Source organism: Notamacropus eugenii, chromosome 7, assembly GCF_028372415.1.
Source record: "Notamacropus eugenii isolate mMacEug1 chromosome 7, mMacEug1.pri_v2, whole genome shotgun sequence".
Lineage (NCBI taxonomy): Eukaryota > Metazoa > Chordata > Mammalia > Diprotodontia > Macropodidae > Notamacropus > Notamacropus eugenii.
In genome coordinates this window covers 57,289,807-57,311,493 of record NC_092878.1, presented here as the reverse complement: position 1 = coordinate 57,311,493, position 21,687 = coordinate 57,289,807, and the positions used below count along the sequence as shown (strand labels likewise).

The 21,687-nt window shown below is 41.0% G+C and overlaps 1 protein-coding gene across 3 annotated transcripts in view; it reads left to right on the top strand.

Moving 5' to 3' along the window:
- The window catches only part of LTBP2 (latent transforming growth factor beta binding protein 2), a 190,661-nt gene that overhangs the window by 25,441 nt on the left and 143,533 nt on the right, over positions 1-21,687 (top strand). For all 3 annotated transcript variants that reach the window (XM_072625677.1, XM_072625676.1, XM_072625675.1), the window contains exon 3: positions 2,220-2,463. In XM_072625677.1, the coding sequence (XP_072481778.1) occupies positions 2,220-2,463 (244 nt within the window). The remainder of the gene's footprint in view (positions 1-2,219; positions 2,464-21,687) is intronic.

The following is a 21,687-nucleotide window of genomic DNA, read 5'->3' as shown; positions in this document are numbered from 1 at the left end:
AGCTGGCTTTTATAAAGGGATTTATTTGTCTTATAACTCTAACAAGAACAAACATACAAACTTATCTCCCAATATCTTGAGGGTGGGGGCATAATTCCCTCTATACCATATTGGTCTCTGGGTGGGGAGGAAATTACGTTCACAATTTAGCTCAGTCTTTCAGCAATTTGCTCGATCATGTTCACTTCTAAAGATGAAATTACTGCCAGTTTATGCTAGGTGGGGGCCCTGAAGGTCGTTCTGGATGATCACTCCAGATAATCTCCAGTCTGGGCTGATTGTAACACCTGGACTAGATTCCTAGATTTCTGTGGTTCTTAAGGCCAGCCCAAGCTCAAAAACTCTACTCCTTTATACTGGTAGGTGCTAAATCTTGTGTGATCCTGACTATGGCACCATGGTATTTAAATTATTTCTTTCTGACTGCTTACGGTATTTTCTGCTTGAACTAGAAGCTCTGTCTTTTGGCTATAATATTCTTGGGAATTTTCATTTAAGGATTTCTTTTAGTAAGTAATCAGTCAAATCTTTCAATTTCTACTTTGCCCTCTAGTTCTAAGACATATGGAAAATTTTCTTTAAAATGTCTTGAAATATGATGTGTAGGATCTTATTTTGATCATGGATTTCAGATAGTCTAGTAATTCTTAAATCATCTTTCCCGGATCTGTTTTCCAGGTTAGTCATTTTTCCTGTGAAATATTTCATTTTTTTTCTATTTTTTCCAGTCTGACTTAGTTTTATGATTTCATGGTATCTTATGGAGTCATAAGATTCCACTTCTTGACTAGTTCTAATTTTAAGGAGTTATTTTCTTCAGTGAGATTTTGTTCCTCTTTTACTATTTGGCCAATTCTGATTTTTAAAGAGTTATTTTCTTTAGTATTTTTTCTGTACCTCTTTTACCAAGCTGTTAATTCTCTTTTCATAATTTTCTTGCATAACTGTCATCTCTTTTCCCAATTTTCTTCTACCACTCTTAGTTGATTTAAAACCTTTTTTGCTTTTTTTTATCTCTTTCTTTAGCTCTGCTAGGAATTCTTGTTGAGGTTGTGTACAACCTGTATTTTTCTTTGAGGCTTTGCTAAAGGTCATAGTCTTCTTCGGAGCTTGTCTTGAGCTTCCCTGTCACCATAATAACTTCTTTATGATCAGGTTCTTTTTTTTTTTTTTTATGTTTGCTCATTTTTTTCCACCTACTTCTTGACTTTGGACTTTATATTAGAATTGGGCTCTGCTTATCTCTGAGGGGGATGACCAGCTGAGCTTTTGTTTATTATGTTCTTCTGCTTTCACAGTTCTATCTGGGAACATATAGGTTTTTGGTGCCTCCAAAGTGGTGTGAAATAGGTGGAGGTCTGGGCACTGCCCTCTGGCCTTTGCTCTTCTCCTTATCCAGATACAGCCCCTGCTCCCTCCTGATTGCTCTACTGTCATCTGGAACTGGGTAATGAGTGACAGAGCTGTCAAATGGTACCTGATCACTATTGATAGCACATGCGTCCCCTGGGATCTCTTTCTGACCATGTGTTTGTCCCCTTACCCCTTGGGCACTGATGCTGCTACTGCCTACCATAACCACTACTTCCTCTGCACCTTGCTTTTGTGAGGCAATTGTGACCTTTCACTATTGTATCTTGGCTCTGCACCGCCCCCCCCCCCCATCATTTCTATATCATGTCTCTGCACTAAGATTGTAAATTCCTTATCTGTTTCTTCATTCTGTATAAGCAATCTATAGTAATCTCTATTGACAATATGACTCTCTTTCTGCCTCCATGAATGTTCTTACCCAAATATTCTCTATTATACACTACCTCTTCCAACCCTATTCCCTGGATATCCTCATTTGGGTATATATTCTTAATATATAAATATTTCCATTCCCCTTTTACCTATTCTATTTCTTTTGAATCAGGGATTCCCTTTCAGGGCCATTCATTATCTTGAATTCCATCCCATTAGGTCTCAGTAATATTTATGAGGTCAGATTTACCTCTTTGCAGTCATCTTTCTAGTTGACCCATCTTGTGAATAGGGCATCCATTTGACTACCTAGTTTGGGGTGTGGAGGAGGCTCAGTGATTCAGAACCCCTTTCATCCAAGCTGGAAAGTAGAAGGTTTCTCTGGCCCCTCAGGGCAGGTCCAAACTTACCATGCTACTGATGAAGAAAGCTCCAACCCACTTATGTGACTCAGTCTCTCTCTCTCTCTCCAGCTGTATGTGAGCCACCATGCCAAAACAAGGGCTCCTGCAGTCGGCCTCAGCAATGTGTCTGTCGTTCTGGCTTTCGGGGCAACCGCTGTGAGGAGGTCATTCCTGATGAGGAGTACCACCCCCAACCTTCACGGCCAGTGCCTCGGTCACCAGTGGCATTGCCCAACCTCGGCAGGAGTAGTGGGCTGAGAGAGAGCCCTGCCTCAGTGGCACAGTCTCCGGTGCTGCAGAAGTTACCCACTGGGTATGTTTTCCTTTTTTGATTGTGGGCACAAATGCCATTCTTTCCAAACAACTGAGAGTTTAAAGGGATAGATTTACTCTTTACTCCATTGGGTGCCTCCCGAAGTCTTCTGTGGGCAGTGTAAGGCTTGTGGCTCATAGGCCAGGCATCCTGACAAGCTCTTATGACTTTCGGAGTCTGTTTTTCCTCTCCTATCTGCTCAGTGAAGCTGAAATTCCCTTAACAGGAGATGAGCCTGTGGTGGCATGGTGAATAGAGTCAGGAGGACCTGAATTCAAATCTGGCTTCAGACCCTGGGCAAGTCACTGAATCCTGATTGCCTCCAACAAAACAAAATAGAGATGAGCCTTTCATTCTTTAATCAGAGACAATCTTAAGATGTAAATACTCTAAGACAAGGACTAACCTATTTATTTAAATCTACTGAATTAATTAATTTAAATTTATAAAGTCAAGAATGAGTGACCAGAAACTCTGGTTTGGTTGGGGAAAGGCAGAGACAGAAGAAGCAAGGCATGAAGCTTCTGAAGGAGGAGGAAGAGAAAGAATCTAGGGATGGGGACAAGTGGCAAACCTTTGTATTTCACAATCCGGCAGAAGGCTGTGATGTCCTGAGTATCCTTTCATTTTCTCTCCTCCAGGAGAGATCCAGTAGAGATGGTGGTGGTGGAAGGCACATTTATATCACTGTGGTTAGCAGGAGGGGATACAGATGCCTGAAGGGCCTGGTAGCAGGAAGCAAAAGGCACTCAATGTGTCCTGAGAAGTTCAGAGATGAATCATGGACTGGGGATAGTGAAGAAGCCACTATACACAGACAACCTTTAGGACCTTCCTATTGTCCTGGTGGCCTTCCTAAGTTATACCTGAATTCCAAGCTTAGCTTAATTCCAGAGGTGACTTGGCACCAAGATATTCCATTCATTTCACTAATGGCTGGATAAAGAAAGCAAAAACCAAATTAACTCTGTTTTGGTTGGTGGGATGTGAGGGGGAGGGGGAAGATTGGGATTGTTGGAGTGATTGAGGTATTAACTCCTGGTCTTTTGGACTCCATTCTTCCTAGAGGAAGAACTCCTAGCTGGTAATAATAAATGTTTGTGGTCTAGGGTCTTAGTGACTGAAGCAATTTTTGCCCAGTGGGACATAAATGTAATTTCTATCTTTTCAAGAGAGATGAAACTATTTCTGTTTGGAGAGGTGAGGGTTCTGGGAGCCTAAGACTGACAGGCAGGGCTGTGCTTTTGGTTGCTTCTGTATATGTTCTTTTACTTGATCCTCACAAGCATCTGTGATGTATAAAAAGTTCAAGAGATATAGTTTCTAGGTAATGATTTTATTAATTAGGTTAGCAATTATTAACAAAAGAGGTCAGTGACACTCTCAAAAGCCAAAGACCCCTCATGGAACCTATTCAGTGCTTACATGCCCTTGGAAGAGTGGGTGTCCCTGAGGGTAGCAATTGACTGATTGGTTAACAAGTAATGAGCGAATGAATATTATGATGAGAGGTGGACCTAGTCTAATGAGGGGTTGGGAGATGTGACTTTGATTCTGTCATTTTACTTCCAAATAACCCCAGCCTTGGGCAATTTAGAGTAGAACTCAATGGACTTCCCCACTTGAGTGGGGTCTGGAAAAAGATTGAGGAGAAAGTTAATCCAGTTTCATTATCAGCAGTGTCCTTCAGATGCTGGCTTGGTCTAGTAGTGAATGAATATCTAGGAAGGGGGGAAAAAACCCCTGGATCTCCCCAATAATTGGTTATTTTTTATAATAATTTCTCTCACATCCTGTGAAGTAGGCAACACCAATCTTATAATAATAGCTATTACATGATGAGGAATTATAGCTTTAGAGCTGGAAGGGATCTTGGAAAGCTATCTAGTTCTAGCCCTTCATTGTGCTGATGATGAAAAGGAGACCCAGAGGTGTTAACGTGTGCCTAAATTCACTAGTAAGTGTCAGAGCTGGGATTTGAACTCAGGCGCACTGGACTTGAACTTAGGAAGAACTGAATTCATGTTCTACTTCAAATACTTATTGTATTACTAGGGGTAAGTCACTTAATTTCTTTGAGTCTCAGTTTCCTCATCTGTAAAATAAGGTAGTTCGACTAGATAGTCTCTCTAGTCCCTTCTAGCTATAAATCTATGGTCCCATAATTCACTGATTTCCAAATTAGTTCTCTTTCCACCTTATCCTGCTATCTGTCACATCTAATAGATGCAGAACTAAGCCCTCTGACTCCCAGCCTACTGTATTGTGACTACAAAAACATCTAAACCTTTTGTTGTATAAATAAATAATCTCTCTCTATAAAAAACAACACCACCTTTTGAGAAGGTTGTTGGAGGAAATGAGATTAAGTGAGAAACATGAGAGTCAGCCTGGATTAATAGAAAGTAAAATGGATGTAGAGTGAAAGAAGTTGAGTTCCCATCCTGACTCTGCTACTTTGTGACCTTGGGAAAAATCACTTAATGTCTCTTCATCTCAGTTTCCTAAAGTTTTTGGACTAGATAATCTCTAGGGTTCTTTTCTATAATCCTATGTAAACAGTGTGAATTTTAAGTAGACTTTTTAAGGTTATAGTAGAGAATCCATACTAGTCTTGGAGTGGGAGTGTCCCTTTCTTCTGTCTCCATACCATGTGATTCCCAAATTGACACTTCCTTGATGGGCTTTCATCATATCCTACTGATACCATTACTGGTGTGAATTGCCACAAACACCCTCTTTCTTCTCCTGGGATCTCACTTTTACCTGGAGGTCATCTCCAATTGTCCTGCTCTATATCTTGCCACTGAACCCAGATTGCTGTGGAGGAGAAAGTGAAACTGGTGACTTTGCCCAGCCCCTTAAGTCCAATTCACTTGCAAGTCATAGCATCACCTTTGAGATGCCATGGTCCTCTTTGGTAACAAAGGACAAACAGCAGCAACAACTTTTTAAGGCTCATCTAACATTTTCTCTCCTCTCTATGGTCTTAAATGACCCCTCCAGTCCTAGTGATCACTCAAGTAGTACTCCTGTCTGCTATCTACACACACACACACATGCACATGCACACGCACACGCGCATGTACATATACACATACACACATACTTTATTTACTGTCTTACATACTGACCTCAAATTATTATCGATTTATGAATGTTTGCTGATTCCCCTACTACATTGTGAGTTCCTTGGGGTAACCTTTCTTTGATTTCTTGGTATCCCCCATAGCACTTTGCTTATATCAGACATTATCTGGACTGGTGTTGCCCTCAATCATTTAGCATCTACCTCTGCTCTCTAACCCCTATCCAAAACTGAGGGCTGTCCTGGGTGCTGAAAGCTAGATGGACAGGCAGAGAGGTAAAACATTTACACAAGGGATAAAAATACAAACAAGCAAGATAATTCCTGTCTTGAAGAAGATTACATTCTCAGTGGAGAAGACAACATGTAAAGGGGTGAGGAGATGGCCAAGAAATGATATGCAGGCTTGGTTCCCAAGCAAGATAAGATGAAAGCTCACCTGGCAGAACCAGGGGCTCAAAGGCACTATATGTACCATTCATGGTGCAGTGGAGGTAGAACAGTTCATTAAAAAGAAGCGTCTCAGGATTGGGGAAGGGGAAACAAAACAGGACAGAAGGAGAATACTCGAAGAGAGGTTGCAAAATCCCCAATTTAAAGTTTCCTTCCATACTATGTAGCTGTTCACCTTCCCTACAAACCATCCCCCTTCTTTTTTTTTCCTCCATGAAAGATGTCACCAGCTTTCAAAGCATTCACCCTCTAGGTTTCATAGACACATGGCTACTGTGATGTTCTTAATGACTTTCAGACTCCAGGCTTATGCTGGGTCTAACTGCACTGGACCCTTGATGCCATGAAATCTGGGAAAGTCCAAAAAGGCCCTGTCAGCTGTGTTTTGCTTTGGGAAGCCAAATCCCACTCTCCTGGTAGTGTCAGACATTTCCTGTGAGTTTGGCCAGGTTTCTCCAAGCAGCGGCTGGCCTCTCTCCTGATAACAGCTGGGAAAAGAATGAAGTCCTTCTTGTCCAGAGAAGGAGGTAGTAGTAAGGGCATCCTAGACGTATGAGGAAAGAAAAAAGCAAAACCAAGAGAGGACCTTGAAATTCAGCCATCTCCAAAGATTCTGCTCCAAAATGGAGCTAGACAAAGGCCAAGGAGAATCTTGGGAGAGAGAAGAAAGCTATTTGTGAAGAATGGAGAGAGAGTGTGGGTGCGGTAGGCAGGATGCTCAGCAAAGAGCCAAATGTGGGCTGATGCTGTCCAGCTGTTTCCCAGGCTGGCTGCAGAAGACTCAAGTTTCCTTCTGAGCCCAATGCCAAAGCTCTTTCTCTAGTGCAAGGGAGCAGGAGAGGGAGAGAGAGACAGAGACTACAACACCTGAAAATTGTCAGCCTGTGAAAGAGGATCTCAGAGCTGGATCCTTTGGACTGAACCTTGATCTGGAAAAGCTAAAATAACACAGAAAATATACAGAAGACCTTGAAAAACACTGGACTGATCACCATAGACACAAAATAAGGCTTGGAGAAAGAGTATAATGGAGAGAAGATTGAGTGCCAGTCCCTAGTAGTGACTCAGGGAAACATTTTTTTAAATTTTATTTTTTATTATTTATTTTTAACACAGTTTATAACAGATAAAGCAATTCAAACTTTTGGTCAGGTGATACTTCTTTTTAAAGCATTTACAATATGGACCACAAAAGAATTTCTTTTTAAACATTAACCAACTGAGACACAAATAACATTTATGTTGCTAACTTCACAAGCCCTTGACCTAATTGTCTCCACAGTATTACTAAGAATTAAAGGACCTGACTTATTGTTGTTGGTCTAAAGTCCTATGCCTAATAGCTTAATTTTAGATAACCTCGAATGTTCCCCTGCCCATAATCTATAATTGAATAGATCTGGTATTAAGCTTACAAACCTTTTGACTATACGAAATTCCCACCAATAGTAAGGACATTGTAAGGATACAATATCTCCCCAACTTCATGTCAGTTCCAGGCAGGATTAGATTATCCACTTGCATTCAGTCAGGCTTAAAGTCTGCCAGGTGTCAGTGGGGAAACTGAGTCAGGAGAATCCCACCTCAGCCTATGCTGAACAGTTACTCTCCCAGCCTTCCCTTGAGATCACCCTATGCAGTTCATACCAGCATCTCATCAGCTTACTGGCATCATGGATTGGAGGTTCAGATAGCCTTTCTTGCTACCCATACCTGGAGTTAGACTCAGAAGAACAGTCACTTAATAGTCCCATAGCATTTAAAAATGTCAAGTTCCAATAGCCAGGTTTCAAATATGATTATAGTTTCACTTTGGCTAAGGAACATCTTTTGAGGCAAGTCTTAAGTGGCTTACGTGTCAGGGAAACATTTGAGCATCATGGCAGGCCTGAAGGAAGAAGAGCCTAGCATCCCCCAGCCTGGCACTTGTTTTGATTGCCTTGGAGTAAAGACCCCCTCACCCCAAACTCTTCTAGCTAGTGGATGTGGGGAAGGGAAAAGAGACATTGGGGGAAGCATTGTATCTTTTTCTCGAGATGGGAATTCCCCAGCTGACTGAAATAGCACTGAGCTAGGTCAAGGGAAAATGAGTGACTTGAGTCACTCTTCTGGCCAGTGGGTGTGGGGAAGGGAAAAGAGACATTAGGGGAAGCATTGTATCTTTTTCTCAAGATGGGAATTCCCTAGCTGACTGAAATAGCACTGAGCTAGGTCAAGAGAAAATGAGTGACTTGAGTTCCAGAAGTCCAGGGTGAGGCCAGGTATCTTAGGATGGAAAGGTTAGAGCAAGCAGGACTCTTGGGTTACATACAGTTAAGTGTCCCAATGGATAGAGTGCCAGACCTAGAGTCAGGAAGACCTGAGTTCAAATCTGGCCCTAGGAACTTACCAACTGTGGGACCCTGGACAAATCACTTAACCTTTATCTGCTTCAGTTTCCTCATCTGTAAAAGGAGAATAACAATAACACATCTACTTTGCAGGGTTGTTGTAAAGATCAAATGACATAATACATGTAAAACACTTAGCACAGTGCCTGGCACCTAGTAGACTAAGCTGTTACGGTTATTATTCTTGTCTCAAGTCAGATAACCTCCTCTTGCCTCAATTTCCTCTATTATAAAATAAGGGGAACTAAATTACAGAATAATAGATTTAGATTGGGAAGGGATCCAAGAGATCATCTAATTCAATCTCAGTGAGAAAAATAAAAGCCCAGAGAGGCTGAGTGACTTTCCTAAGGTAAGTGGTAGGACCAGGATCCAAACCCAGGTCCCCTATCTTCAAATCCAGCTTTCTTTCCATTATACCACAGATGACTTCCATAGTTTATTCCAGATTTAAATCTATGATCCTCTATTTGAATCAATGAATTAGAGTATATTGAAAAGGTGGATCAGCTATGGCTCTGGGCCCATGAACAGTGGCTACTCAGGTAATAAGTGACAGTAAGTCTCTGGGCTGCCCACAGGATCCTGACTTCTATGGGGCTGGGAGTCTTCTGAGATCATTGCATCCTGGAATTTCTTCTTCCCTTCCTCCTTTTTTCTCTTCACCTTCTTATTTTATCCCAGAACATCTGAAAGCATCTGAATTTGAGAGGAGAGAGGGGTCAGAAAAGTTTCCATTGTTGCAGCATTTAACGTCCATAGTCTGATTTTAGTTGTTTTTTATTCATGTCTGATTCTTCATGACCCCTTTGGGGTTTTCTTGACAAAGATACTGGAGTGGTTTACCACTTCCTGCTCCAGTTCATTTTCCAAATGAGGAAACTGAGGCAAACAGGAGTAAGTGACTTGCCCAGCATCACAGAGCTAGTAAATGTCTGAGGTCCTATTCGAACTCAAGAAGATGAGTCTCCTGACTCCATGCCCAGCACTCTATCTACTGCATGACCTAGATGCCCCCATGGAGGTGAGCAATATGAAACTCTCAGTTTACATATTACATAGAACAAGTGAGATAATATATGTTAGACACTTTGTAAACCTTAGAATGTCATGCAAATGCTGGCTATAATTATCCTCTTCCACTCTCTTTACTGTTGTGATAATGAGGATGATGGTATGTGTGTGATTATATGAGGATAATAATAATTTGCATTTGTGGTCATCCTGCGAGAGAATGACCAGGATTCACTTCCACCCCTTTTTAACATTGTGAATTCCACTGCTTAAAGCAGGAACCCAGCAACATTCACACACCTCTATCTTTCTATCCCCAGTGGTGACTCACAGAAGGGCAACTTTGACATCTTTTGACATATCTTTAAAGCAAAAGGCCAATTTGTTATATTTGGGGTGAACCTGAAAACATCCCTGCAAGAGCTTCTGTACAGAAACTCTTTTGAGGCATCAAATGGCATACTGACTGTAGTCAGGAGGCTCCTTCCTGAGCAGCCCTAGTTAAGAGGATGGGGAATATAGATAGATATGCAGATGGATACACAGACAGAAGGAAACACAGAAAGTGTACATGGATAGGTAGTCTCCTTAAGTCAGAAAGGGAAATGGGATCTTTCAGAACATCATTGACTTGGAACAACTTCAAAGGAGAAACATTACCACCGTGGTAGGAAGTGGGGAAATCCATGAAGAAGGCTTGTAAACAGCAGGCGATTTTCCCACAAGATCGAGTAAGAAGACTAAAATCTCTCTTTCTCCTCCATGTAATCACTACTGCTGAAATAGAAAACAGACAGTGATGAGAAAAAGGGGGAGAGACACAGAATCTATATACCAGACACCCAGGCTCAGTGAATTCACTTTGGCCATGTGTATCCCATGTGTTGCCAGAAGTAACTGGGTGAGGGGGCAGAAGGAAAGAGGAGGGACTATGGAATATAGCTTCCTGGAGGACTGCTTTTTATGCTGTTCCATGATGTTATAGCCCCTGGCAACTGAGGTTGGCTCAGTGAGAAGACAGGGCTTGGACAAGCTGGCGCTGTAGGGAAATCTGTCTGACACTAAGAAAATGTTCTTGTCTTCTGAGGGGGAGGGAAGTTCCTCCAGGTCTGCCCTGCAGGATGGGTGTCTGGTTAGTGCAAGGAAATGAGGGAAAGATGGCAAAAGGTGCCTGAAGATGTTTGTATTTGCTTGTTGACCCAAATGAGAAGGCAGTCAGTCAACAAGCATTTATTAACAGCTTATTATGGGCCAGGCACTGTTCTAAATGCTGGGGATATAAAGAAAGGTTAAAACAGCCTCTGCCCTCCGAGAGCTCAAATTCTAAAAGACAACGCAAACAACTATGTAAATACAAGATATATATAGTTCAGCTGGGAGGTAATCTCAGAGCCAGTGCAATTAGGTGGTACAGTGGATAAAGCATGAGGCCTGGAGTCAGAAAGACCTGAGTACAAATCCTGCTTCAGAAAATTACTAGCTATGTGACCCTGGGTAAGTCACTTAACCTTGTTTGCCTCAGTTTCCTCATCTGTAAAATGAGATGAAGAAGGAAATGGCAAACCACTCCAGTATCTTTGTCAAGAAAACCCCAAATGGGATCAGGAAAAGTCAGATACAACTGAAATGACTGAACAACAACAACCTCAGAGCCTAAGCGCCTACCAAGGGGAGAGGAAGCTGAGAAAGGCCTCTTGTAGAAAGCAGGTTTTGAGGAGGGTGGAACCAAGATGGTGGAGTACAAGGACGGACCTCTAGAAGTTCCCCAACATAGCCAATAAAATACCTGTAAAAAATGACTCTAAACCAATTCTAGAGCAGCAGAAGCCACAAAATGACAGAGTGAAAGAGATTTCCAGCCCAAGGCAGCCTGGAAGACCAACAGGAATGGTCTATCACACTGGGTGTGGAGCAGAGTGCAACCTTGGTTGCATGGCAGGGACAGGACTGGAGCAGAACAGGGAGGCAGAATCCCCAGCAGAGCTGCAGTTCCCAGATTCCTCAACCCACAAATGCCAAAGACAGCTTCAAAGGTCAGTGGGAAAACTCTTTCACCTGCATGAGAATGGAATGTGGTCTGGCCACGGCGGCCCCCAGGCAGCAGCAGTTGCTGCAGCACAGTGTCAATTTTAGCCTAAAGCCCCTGCGGGAATCACGTGGCTGATCTGAATCTTAACCCTGAGTTTAGTGGTCCTAGGGTGAGAAGGAGTGCTGGCTGGCCTGGTGGAGGCTCTAGAAAGGAAATTCTTCTTACAGATCCTGGGCAGAAAAGAATGCTTGTAGTTTCTCCCAGACCAGAGTGCAGGCCAGGAGAGGAGTAAACTCCTCTCCCTTGATTGTGCCACCTTGGAGGAACTGAGAACTTACAGGTCCCCAGAGTATACCCTTCTCTCGACAAAGGACTCAAAAGTCAAGTAACTGGCTGGGAAAATGCCCCAAAAAGGAAAAAAAAAGTAAAGACTACAGAAGGCTACTTTCTTGGTGAACAGGTATTTTCTTCCATCCTTTCAGATGAGGAAGAACAAGGCATACCATCAGAGGAAGACCTAAAAGTCAAGGCTTCTGCATCCAAAACCTCCAAAATAAACATGCAAAGGTCTCAGACCATGGAAGAGCTCAAAAAGGATTTTGGAAATCAGCTAAGAAAGGTGGAGGAAAAATTGGGAAGAGAAATGAGAGAGATGCAAGAAAAGCATGAAAAGTGGGTCAACACCTTGCTAAAGGAGACCCCCCCCCCAAAAAAAAAGGCTGAGGAAAATAACACTTTTAAAAATAAACTAACTCAACTGGCAAAAGAGGTCCAAAAAGCCAATGAGGACAAGAATGCCTTAAAAAGCAGAATTAGCCAAATGGAGAAGGAGGTTCAAAAGGTCAATGAAGAAAATAGTTCTTTAAAAATTAGAATGGAGCAGATGGAAGCTAATGACTTTATGAGAAACCAAGAAATTACAAAACAAAGCCAAAAGAATGAAAAAAATAGAAGACAATGTGAAATATTTCTTTGGAAAAACAACTGATCTGGAAAATATAGCCAGGAGAGACAATTTAAAAATTATGGAACTACCTGAAAGTCATGATCAAAAAAAGCCTAGACATCATCTTTCATGAAATTATCAAGGAAAAGTGCCCTGATATTCTAGAACCATGGGGTAAAATAAATATTGAAAGAATTTACTCATCACCTCCTGAAAGAGATCCAAAAATAAAAACTCCTAGGAATATTGTAGCCAAATTCTAGAGTTACCAGGTCAAGGAGAAAATATTGCAAGCAGCTAGAAAGAAACAATTCAAGTATTGTGGAAATACAATCAGGGTAACACAAGACCTCTCAGATTCTACATTAGGAGATTGAAGGGTTTGGAATATGATATTCCAGAAGTCAAAGGAATTAGGATTAAAACCAAGAATCACCTACCCAGCAAAACTGAGTATAATATTTCAGGGGAAAAAATGGTCATTCAATAAAATAGAGGACTTTCAAGCATTCTTGATGAAAAGACCAGAACTGGGTAGAAAATTTGACTGTCCAACACAAGAATCAAGAGAAGCATGAAAAGGTAAACAGCAAAGAGAAATCATAAGGGACTTACTAAAGTTGAATTCTTTACATTCCTACATGGAAAGATAATATTTGTAACTCTTGAAACTTTTCTCAGTATTTGGGAGGGATTATATATATATATATATATATATATAATATAGCCAGAGACCACAAGATGTGATGAATAGGAAGCAATGATATCTAAAAAAATAAAATTAAGGTGTGAGAGAGGAATATATTGGGAGGCAAGAGGGAGAAATGGAATGGGACAAATTATCTTTCATAAAAGAGACAAGAAAAAACTTTTCTGGTGGAGAGGAAAAGGGGGAGATGAGAGGGAAAAAGTGAAGCTTACTCTCATCACATTTGGCTTAAGGAGGGAATAACATGCATACTCAATTTGTTAGGAAAATCTATTTTACATTGCAGAAAAGGAGAGGAGAAGAGGATAAGTGGGGTTGGGAGGATGATGGAAAGGAGGGCAAATGGGATGAGGGAGTAATTGGAAGTAAACACTTTTGGGGAGGGACAGGGTCAAAAGAAAGAGTGGAATGGATGGGGGGCAGGACAGGATGGAGGGAAGTATAGTTGGTCTTGCACAACATGACTGTTATGGAGGTCTTTTGCAAAACTATACATGTATAGCCTATATTGATTTGCTTGCCTTCTCAGTGGGGATGAGTGGGGAGGGAGGGAGGGAGAGAGGTTGGAACTCAAGGTTTTGGGAACGAATGTTGAGAATTGTTTTTGCATGCGATTGGTAAATGAGAAATACAGGTAATGGGATATGGAAATCTGTCTTGCCCTACCGGAATGGAGAAGATGGTAATAAGGGAAGGGAGGGGTGTGATGGAAGGGAGGGCAGATTGGGGGAAGGAGTAATCAGAATGCATGGTGTTTTGGGGTGGGGGGAGGGGAGAGATAGGGAGAAAGTTTGGAGCTCAAAGTTTTGTGGAAATGAATGTTGAAAACTAAAAATAAATAAATAAACATTTAAAAAACAAGAAAGTAGGTTTTGAGCTGAATCTTGAAGGAAGGCAGAGAAGCCTTGAGGGAGAGGTGAGGAGGAAAGAGCATCACTTGAAAAGGATACCATGGAAAGGCATGAATTGGGAAATAGAATGTGTCATGTTCAAAGCATAGCAAGAGGGTCATTGAAACTGAACCATAAAGACACTTGGAAAGGGCTAAATAATGAAGGCCTTGAAAAGTCAAACAGAAGGTTTGTTTTAGGGGCAGGGGGTGGTAATAGAGAGCCATTGAGGTTTATTAAACAGATGGTGGATTTAGTCAGACCTGTGCTTTAGGAAAATTACTTCGGCAGCTGTTTGGAAGGTGGATGAGAAGGTGGATACTTGAGGCAGGGAGATTATTTAGATTTTGTTGTTGTTCAGTCATTTCAGTCATGTTCAACTTTTCCAGATGCCATTTGAGGTTTTCTTGGCAAAGATCCTGGAGTGGTGTGCCATTTCCTGCTCCGGATCATTTTACAGATGAGGAAACTGAGGCCAGCAGGGTTATATGACTTGATCAGGGTCACATGGCTAGTAAGTGTTTCTGCGCCTCCCAAGCTGCCCCTATAGCACTATGGTGCCTTGTGTATAGTAGGACCTTAACAGACATTGAATTAAGTTAACTTAATATCACATTGCATCATATTCCTAATACCTCTCTCAACCTCCAAAGACCTTTCAAAACTCCTCCACCTCATATGTGCTGAGTGACTAATAACTTTAGATACATAGCCTCCTATTCTATGAATTCTAATTCATGGCTCTGGTGTTAATAAGCTGTATGACTTTAGGCAAATCCCTTCTCTTCTCTGAATATTAGGTTTCTCATCTCTAAAATGAGGGGGGGGGGCAAGGTCATAAAATAGCAACAGCTGACATTTAGTGAGGTTTTTAATGTTTGCAAAGTACTTTAAACACATTTATTTAAGGCTTACCAGCAATCTTATGAGGCAGGTACTAGGGATATCATTATCCCCTTTTTACAAATGGGCAAATAGGCTGAGAGAGTTTAAATAGCTTCTCTGTGATCACATGGTTAGGAAATGTCAAAGCAGGATTTGAACCCTGGTCTTCCTGACTGGATCCAGGTCTAGACTGCCACATTACCCCAGTGACTGAATAGAATGCTGTGGTCCTTTTCAGGGATATATTCCTTCTCTGCCAGTCATTGTCTCTAACTGAAATAAGCCCCTTTACCTGTCTCTAAGAGATGTAATGGAGGATAAATGAAAATTAGATGAATGCCAAATAACAATGTCCTTCATAATTGCCACAGCCCTTCCAAAAGTGACGTACTACACTTGGCACTCAACTGGCAGCAAGTCAGCCTTGGATAGATGACGTAGCCTGCATATTTCTCTTTATCATTGACCATTCCTTTTAACTAGTAAGCAATGTTATCTTATCTCTGTGCTCTCCAAGGCTGCTTCCTGGTTAGACTGATACTGCCTAAAGCTCCTTTGAGTGCCAGGATTTTCTCTGCCACGGGGCATGTAAGTTTTGTTCCATCTCAACCCCTTACAAAACTCCACCCATTGCTGAATTTGTTGAGAAACTAAACCACAAGCTTCACCTCCTGGAATTTTCTAGAAAAACACAAATTCTTGGGACTTTATAAAGGGTTCCTTGAGATTTTTGGTGCCCTGACAATGAGCTGAAATATTTACTAATGTCTGAAATAGTGATTCTTAGCTATCCTCATGAAGAAGGTTTGTAAGTTTTCTCCAAAAGCAACCAGAAAAGACAATCATAGACAGGAGTTATTGACTTAAAAGGAAAAACTGAAAACAAGGGTCAGCTGGCCAAAAGTATTAGTTAAGCACCTTGCAAGTGCCCAGCACTGTGGGGGATACAAGAGGACAAGACTTCTGGTTAGCAGGGCAACGTGAAAGGTTGGAGATGAGCTCAGCTCTCCCGCACATATTCCACTAAACATCTAAGAGGGCCACCAACCTGAATAATGATTTAGAAGTCCAAAAAGAGACAATAGTAAACCCTTTGTCAAGCCCAGGATAACATGAAGAGATAACCAGATGTCTGGGTTATCTGGGTTATCCACTGGGAGAGAGATCTTGCTAGAGATGCCATTGTGAACTCAGGTAAGCAGGTTTCTCTGACCTTAGATTTAGGACTAGGAACCAAAAGCATATTAACTGTATTTTTATACGTTTACTGAAAGTCTACAGTACTCTGCCTGGAGGTACTATAGAGGGGCTTGCTGAAGATCACTGCCTTCTGACTGGAGACAATCTAGAGGGGTTTAAATTCTGCCAGTTCTCTACAGGCAGACATTCCAGAGGAGGTGGAACCTATGGCAGGAACATAAGAAGTCAGGGTCAAGTTCAGACAAGGCCTGAACTAAAGTTGGAAGATTAGTAAATAGTAGCAGTCACCAAATATTCAGAATAAATACTATGGATCAAAAGAAAAAAAAAATTCCAGGACCAAGGAACCGCAGTCAGGATCACAGAAGACTATGTTGTAGCTACTTTAAAGGAGAGAAAATCTTGTAACAAAGATAAAGCAACTGAAAATAATCTGCCCTTACAAGACTCAATAAATTCTACAGGGGGAAAAATGAACCTTTAATGAAAAAGAAGATTTTCAAAAATATTTGATGACAAGACCAGAGGTTAATAGACACTTTAAATGCAGATAAATGCATCAAAGGAAACCTACAACATGAAATATATTCAAACAAATGGAAGAGGTTAAATGATGCTAACATTTTCAGAGAATTAAAGAGATAATATTCCTTCAGAATTCCAATGTCTTGAAGGGTCGTTGTTGTTGTTCGGTCATGTCTGATCCTTTATAACTCCACACACCATGCTGTCCATTCTTGCAAAGATAACAGGAGTGGTTTGTCATTTCCTTCTTCAATGGATTAAGGCAAATAGAGATTAAGTGACTTGCCCAGGATCACACAGCTAGTAAGTGTTTAAGGCTGAATTTGAACTCAGGTCTTCCTGATTCCAGGTCCAGCAGTCTATCCACTGAGCCACCTAACTGCCTCCTACTTCTAGAAGGATTATAGAAAGAATTAAATAAAACAAACATAGGACCAGTGGGTGGTTTTGTTCTGTTTTGATCATCTTAAGAAATGAAAGAAAAGGGAGGGGAAAAGAAATATACAAAAAAAGAAATGATGAAGAATGGAAAAGAACTTAATATTTTTCATAATTCAGTGTGTGAGAAGAAGAATTTACAAATATACAGGAGAAGTAGGGGAGTGGGTATCACATTAACCTTACTCTTATCTGAACCAGACAAAGGAGAGGTGAGCATATACATATATACAAACACAGAAAGTTTAGTGTATAAATATACTCAACTCAACAGAAAGAGACATCCAGAGAAAGGGAGGACTCAAAGGAAGGAAAGACCTCAAAAGAAGGTAATAGGAACAAGCAAAATAACTTTCAGGTTTTGAGGGTGGATCTTAAAGGGGAGATTAAAAGGAGAAAGAAAATGTAAGAATCCATGATAAGGACCTGTGAAAGGTAAAGAGAGATGGAACAGTGTGGGAATAGAAAGGAATATTATATATTTCTCAGCTGTTCAGGACATTTTTAAAAACTGTCCATGTGCTTGTCATAAAAACTTAATAGACAAATGAAGAAAGCAGAAATATTAAACATAGCCTACGCTGACCGCAAACAATAAAAAAACTCCCATAATCAATAAAGGGCATTTGAAGTAAGGATTTCAATTTCAATAGAGACTAAATGATTTAATCCTGAAGAATTAGTTCATTAAAAGAAGGAATAGTTTTGGAGAAACCTGGGCAGACTTACATGAACTGATACATAGTGATGTAAACAGGACAGAAGAACAATTCCTACAATATAATAATATTGTAAAGATAAACAACTCTGAAAGAAAGAACTCTGATCAGTGCAATGATCAATTACAATTACAGAGGACCAGTGATGAAACACAACACCCAGATGCACACAAACATAGTACTCACACACAGAGGTGTGATGGACTCAAGAGGCAGAATGAGACATACATTTTTGATCCTAGTCAATACAGGAATTTGTTTTGATTATGCATATTTGTTGTAAGTTTTGTTTTTCTTAAAATAAAAGTTTTTTTAATGAATGGGAATCAAAGAGTTGAGGGGGTTGTAGCTCCTGGTAAGAGAGGTCTTTTCCCCTGGCACCAAGTTTTTTCCAGGTTTTAGAAGCGCTTAACACCGGCAGACATGGTATTACTGGCATAGATTTGGGGTCCGCTGGTAAGAAGGTGGAATTCCACATGCAGGCCAGACTAAATGGAAATAGTTTTCTTTCCCTAAATCTGAAGTATCAGAGCTTTTGATTTAAGCAGGAACTGGAAGGTGTATCTGTCTCTGAGCAACTCCCACTCTCTCTTCCCCAAGGATTACCTGCCTGGAAATCTAAGGAGAGGAGAGGAAAATATAAGTAACTTGAAAATTTAGCTACCCAGAAATATCCCTTCCTTTCACCTGAATTGGTTGTGATCACTTCTCTCCCCAGAAGGCCCTGAGAAGTTCATCTATTAGAAGAGAGAAGACAAAGCAGAGATATTCATATTTCTCTAGAAAACTCCAAGACCTTTTAGAAGGAAAGGAGGAGTTTCAACTTTCCCTTTTGGCGGAGCAGAGAGACAAGAGACTTGTCTTGTCAAATCATTTGATCTTTTTGGACTTTGGTTCTTCATCTGTAAACTTAGGGAGTAGGAGTAAATTATCCCTCCCAATTCTAAACTGTGATGAGGCTGTTTCTCTAGATGACTAAGCATTCAGAACTGAGGCTTTAGGAAGGTTTGATCTTGGGCAACCCCTCTCTAATTTCATTGGTGACATGTGTTTAGCCTTCACCCAAGGAATCTGTTTCTCACTCTCTGGGAACATTTGACTTTAGCTTATTTCTGAGTCTTCCTTAGAGAATTTGAGTCAGATCACCTATAAGTGGCAAAGACTACATTGTAGGTTTCAGATCCTAGTATGGATACATGTAATAAAATTCCTGACTTCCCCTAAGGTGAAATTTGAGTATACAGTTACTGGCCCTGGCCCCTGTTATATGGCCGGAAGTCTCTGCAGGGTTAGAGTACGGCTGTAGGATGATCTCTGGTTTATACCCACTGCCCTTGGCACTTTTTCACAGGTCTGGTCTGAGGATCTGGTTTAAGGTCAAAGCTGTTGGCTCCCACCTGTTCTATGCCCATGGGTTCATGATTCTGCCCCTGGGTCAGATGGGGAATGAAGCTGCTGGCTCACCCTTGTTCCACAGTTTCTGTCTTGATCACTTACTTGCTTGTGGGCTGAATTCATGCGGGAAAAATGACTCACTTTGGTTTCTCCTTTGATTTCCTGATCATTACTTGATCTGGCTCTTTTCTTAAATCTTTGTTGATTTAAGAGATGAGAGAGAGCTGGCTTGTGCTGCTTCCTCCTGTGTGAACATCTTTACTGGTCGACCTCCTCCTTTCTTCCTCTTCCTTTCTCCAACCAGCCTAAGGCATCATGGAAAAGCAACCTACACCTTGGGCTTAGAGCATTATGGAAAATGAGTCTTTTCTTACTCTTCATTGTACATGATAACCGCATTATATGAGGAGAAAAGAAAGGAAAAGAAGGGAAGGGGAAAGGAAAGGGAAGGAGAGAAGGCAAGGGAGAGAGCAAGGAAGGGAAGAAATGGAATGGCATAGCATAGCATTTGATGTCGGAATTGAGCTGTTACTTTGTTGATCAAAGCTAACATTTCCACTACTGCCTAGCTTTACTCCAGCTTGTTTTCATCCTGGGAGGACAATGACCCTAAGTTTTTGCTACATACTGGGTGTTCTATTATAGTGGGAACAAGAAAACTGGTCCTTCCCAGCTGTGTCTACTTGCAGAAGGTCAATTCTAGTTTTTCCTGGAAATGGGATTGGTTGGGGCCCGGTAAAGGCTTAGCTCATTTAGACTGGTCAGCTGTCAGGCCACCATCAGAAGGGACAAAAGGAACTCAGAGCTCATGTTTTCAGACAGGACATAGGGAAGAGGTTAAACACTGCTTTTTCCCCTGTGTGTTCGACCCTACAACCCTCCTATTTGCACATCTGGTCAATTGGCAAACTCATGTTACTCCCATAGTACTTGTCTTGGGAATAGCCGAAGCCACAATTTTCAGAACTGGAGTTGACAATCCGTAGAGGAAATGACTACAAAGGCCTTCTCATTCCCACCTGCAGGACAGATCTGTACCTGTTATAAAATCAAAGGAAAGAGAATGTCAAAGGATTCATTCCTACCTTGCCTTTGATCTCTGTGTCCCCTTCAAAGTCAATCTCTTTTCATCTTGGCCTTGAAGGATCTGAATCATCTCATTCTCAAATCTGCCTGGAGTTTATCATAATTTCAGGCATCTTCCCAGAGAATGCATGTTTGTTCTAGGAGGTTCAAACTTCAGCAAAGAGATTTCTAAGGCATGGTGTTAATGTTAAATTCTCTGGAGACATGCAAACTCAGCTGGTACAATTCAGATTATTACTGCCAGGCTGACGATCATTTCACAGTTTTACCATTGCTTATTGGTGCATACTGTACAGGGACACTAGAAGAATAAGACTCACAAACCAGGCTTGGTATCACTACCATAATGATAATAGAAGGGGAGAACAAAGACCAACACATGTACCTCAAATCTCCATATCTCCTAGCCTTTTGGTCTCTTCAGCAGCATTCACCCAGCCTCCACCGCTGACCGAATGCTTTCTCCACACCTAGTAACATGTTCATTCTTGTTACCCTCCAAGTCAAAGCCAATCTTTGTCTTCAACAAGCAACATGTACACTTGGAGCCTACCTGCTCCCTGGCATCCCTAAATGTTGCAATGGAAATATTGCTATGGAAAAACAATAGCTTCCCCTTTCCCTCCCTGAACAGTAGCATTTCTTCTCTCCCTCTCCCTTCTCTGAGGCTCACAAGTTTGTTGAAACCCAGAGCAAGTGTCTACCTACCTATAAAGTATACCATTCCATAGTAGACTTCTGTATCTTGCTGGCCATATGCTACAGGGAATAAAAAGGGATCTTGATTAGAAGCAACAATAAGATAAAGTGGTTGAAGGCAAAAAACTTAGTAGGGGTCATGACCCAGAATTTTTACATACATACATATGTGTATTATATATATGGCTATGTATATATTGTGCATACATGTATGTGTGTAAACATACATATATACATTTTGATTCTTGTATCACCATAGTATTCCATCCTTCTCCCTCCTCAAAGATTGTCCTATATGACAATTAGGTTTTTTGAGAGAAAAAAGTTTATATATACATATATATGTATATATGTACACACACATATACATGCATACATACACACATATGTAGACATACATACATGTATGGAAAAAAGTTGAGAAATGAGAAATTCCAGAATAAAAACTGGAAGAAACCTTGGAGAACATCCAATTTAATCCTTCATTTGACAGACAGAGAGGCAGATCTAGAGGAGTAAGATTTAGGGTTAGAATAGTTGAGAGTACCTAATGGAGAAGGGAAAGAAATACACTGCCCATTATTATCCTAGGATTAAGGGGTGTGGTTAGGGTATTGCTGGGGCTACAGATAGGATGAGATGAAAACTGAACTTCCTATAGTACATTTTTCTGTACTTGCCTCATCTTTTTTTTTTTTTTTTTTGAATCACATAATATCAAGAGTCAGAAGGGCCTGGGTTCAAACCCTGCATAGGTC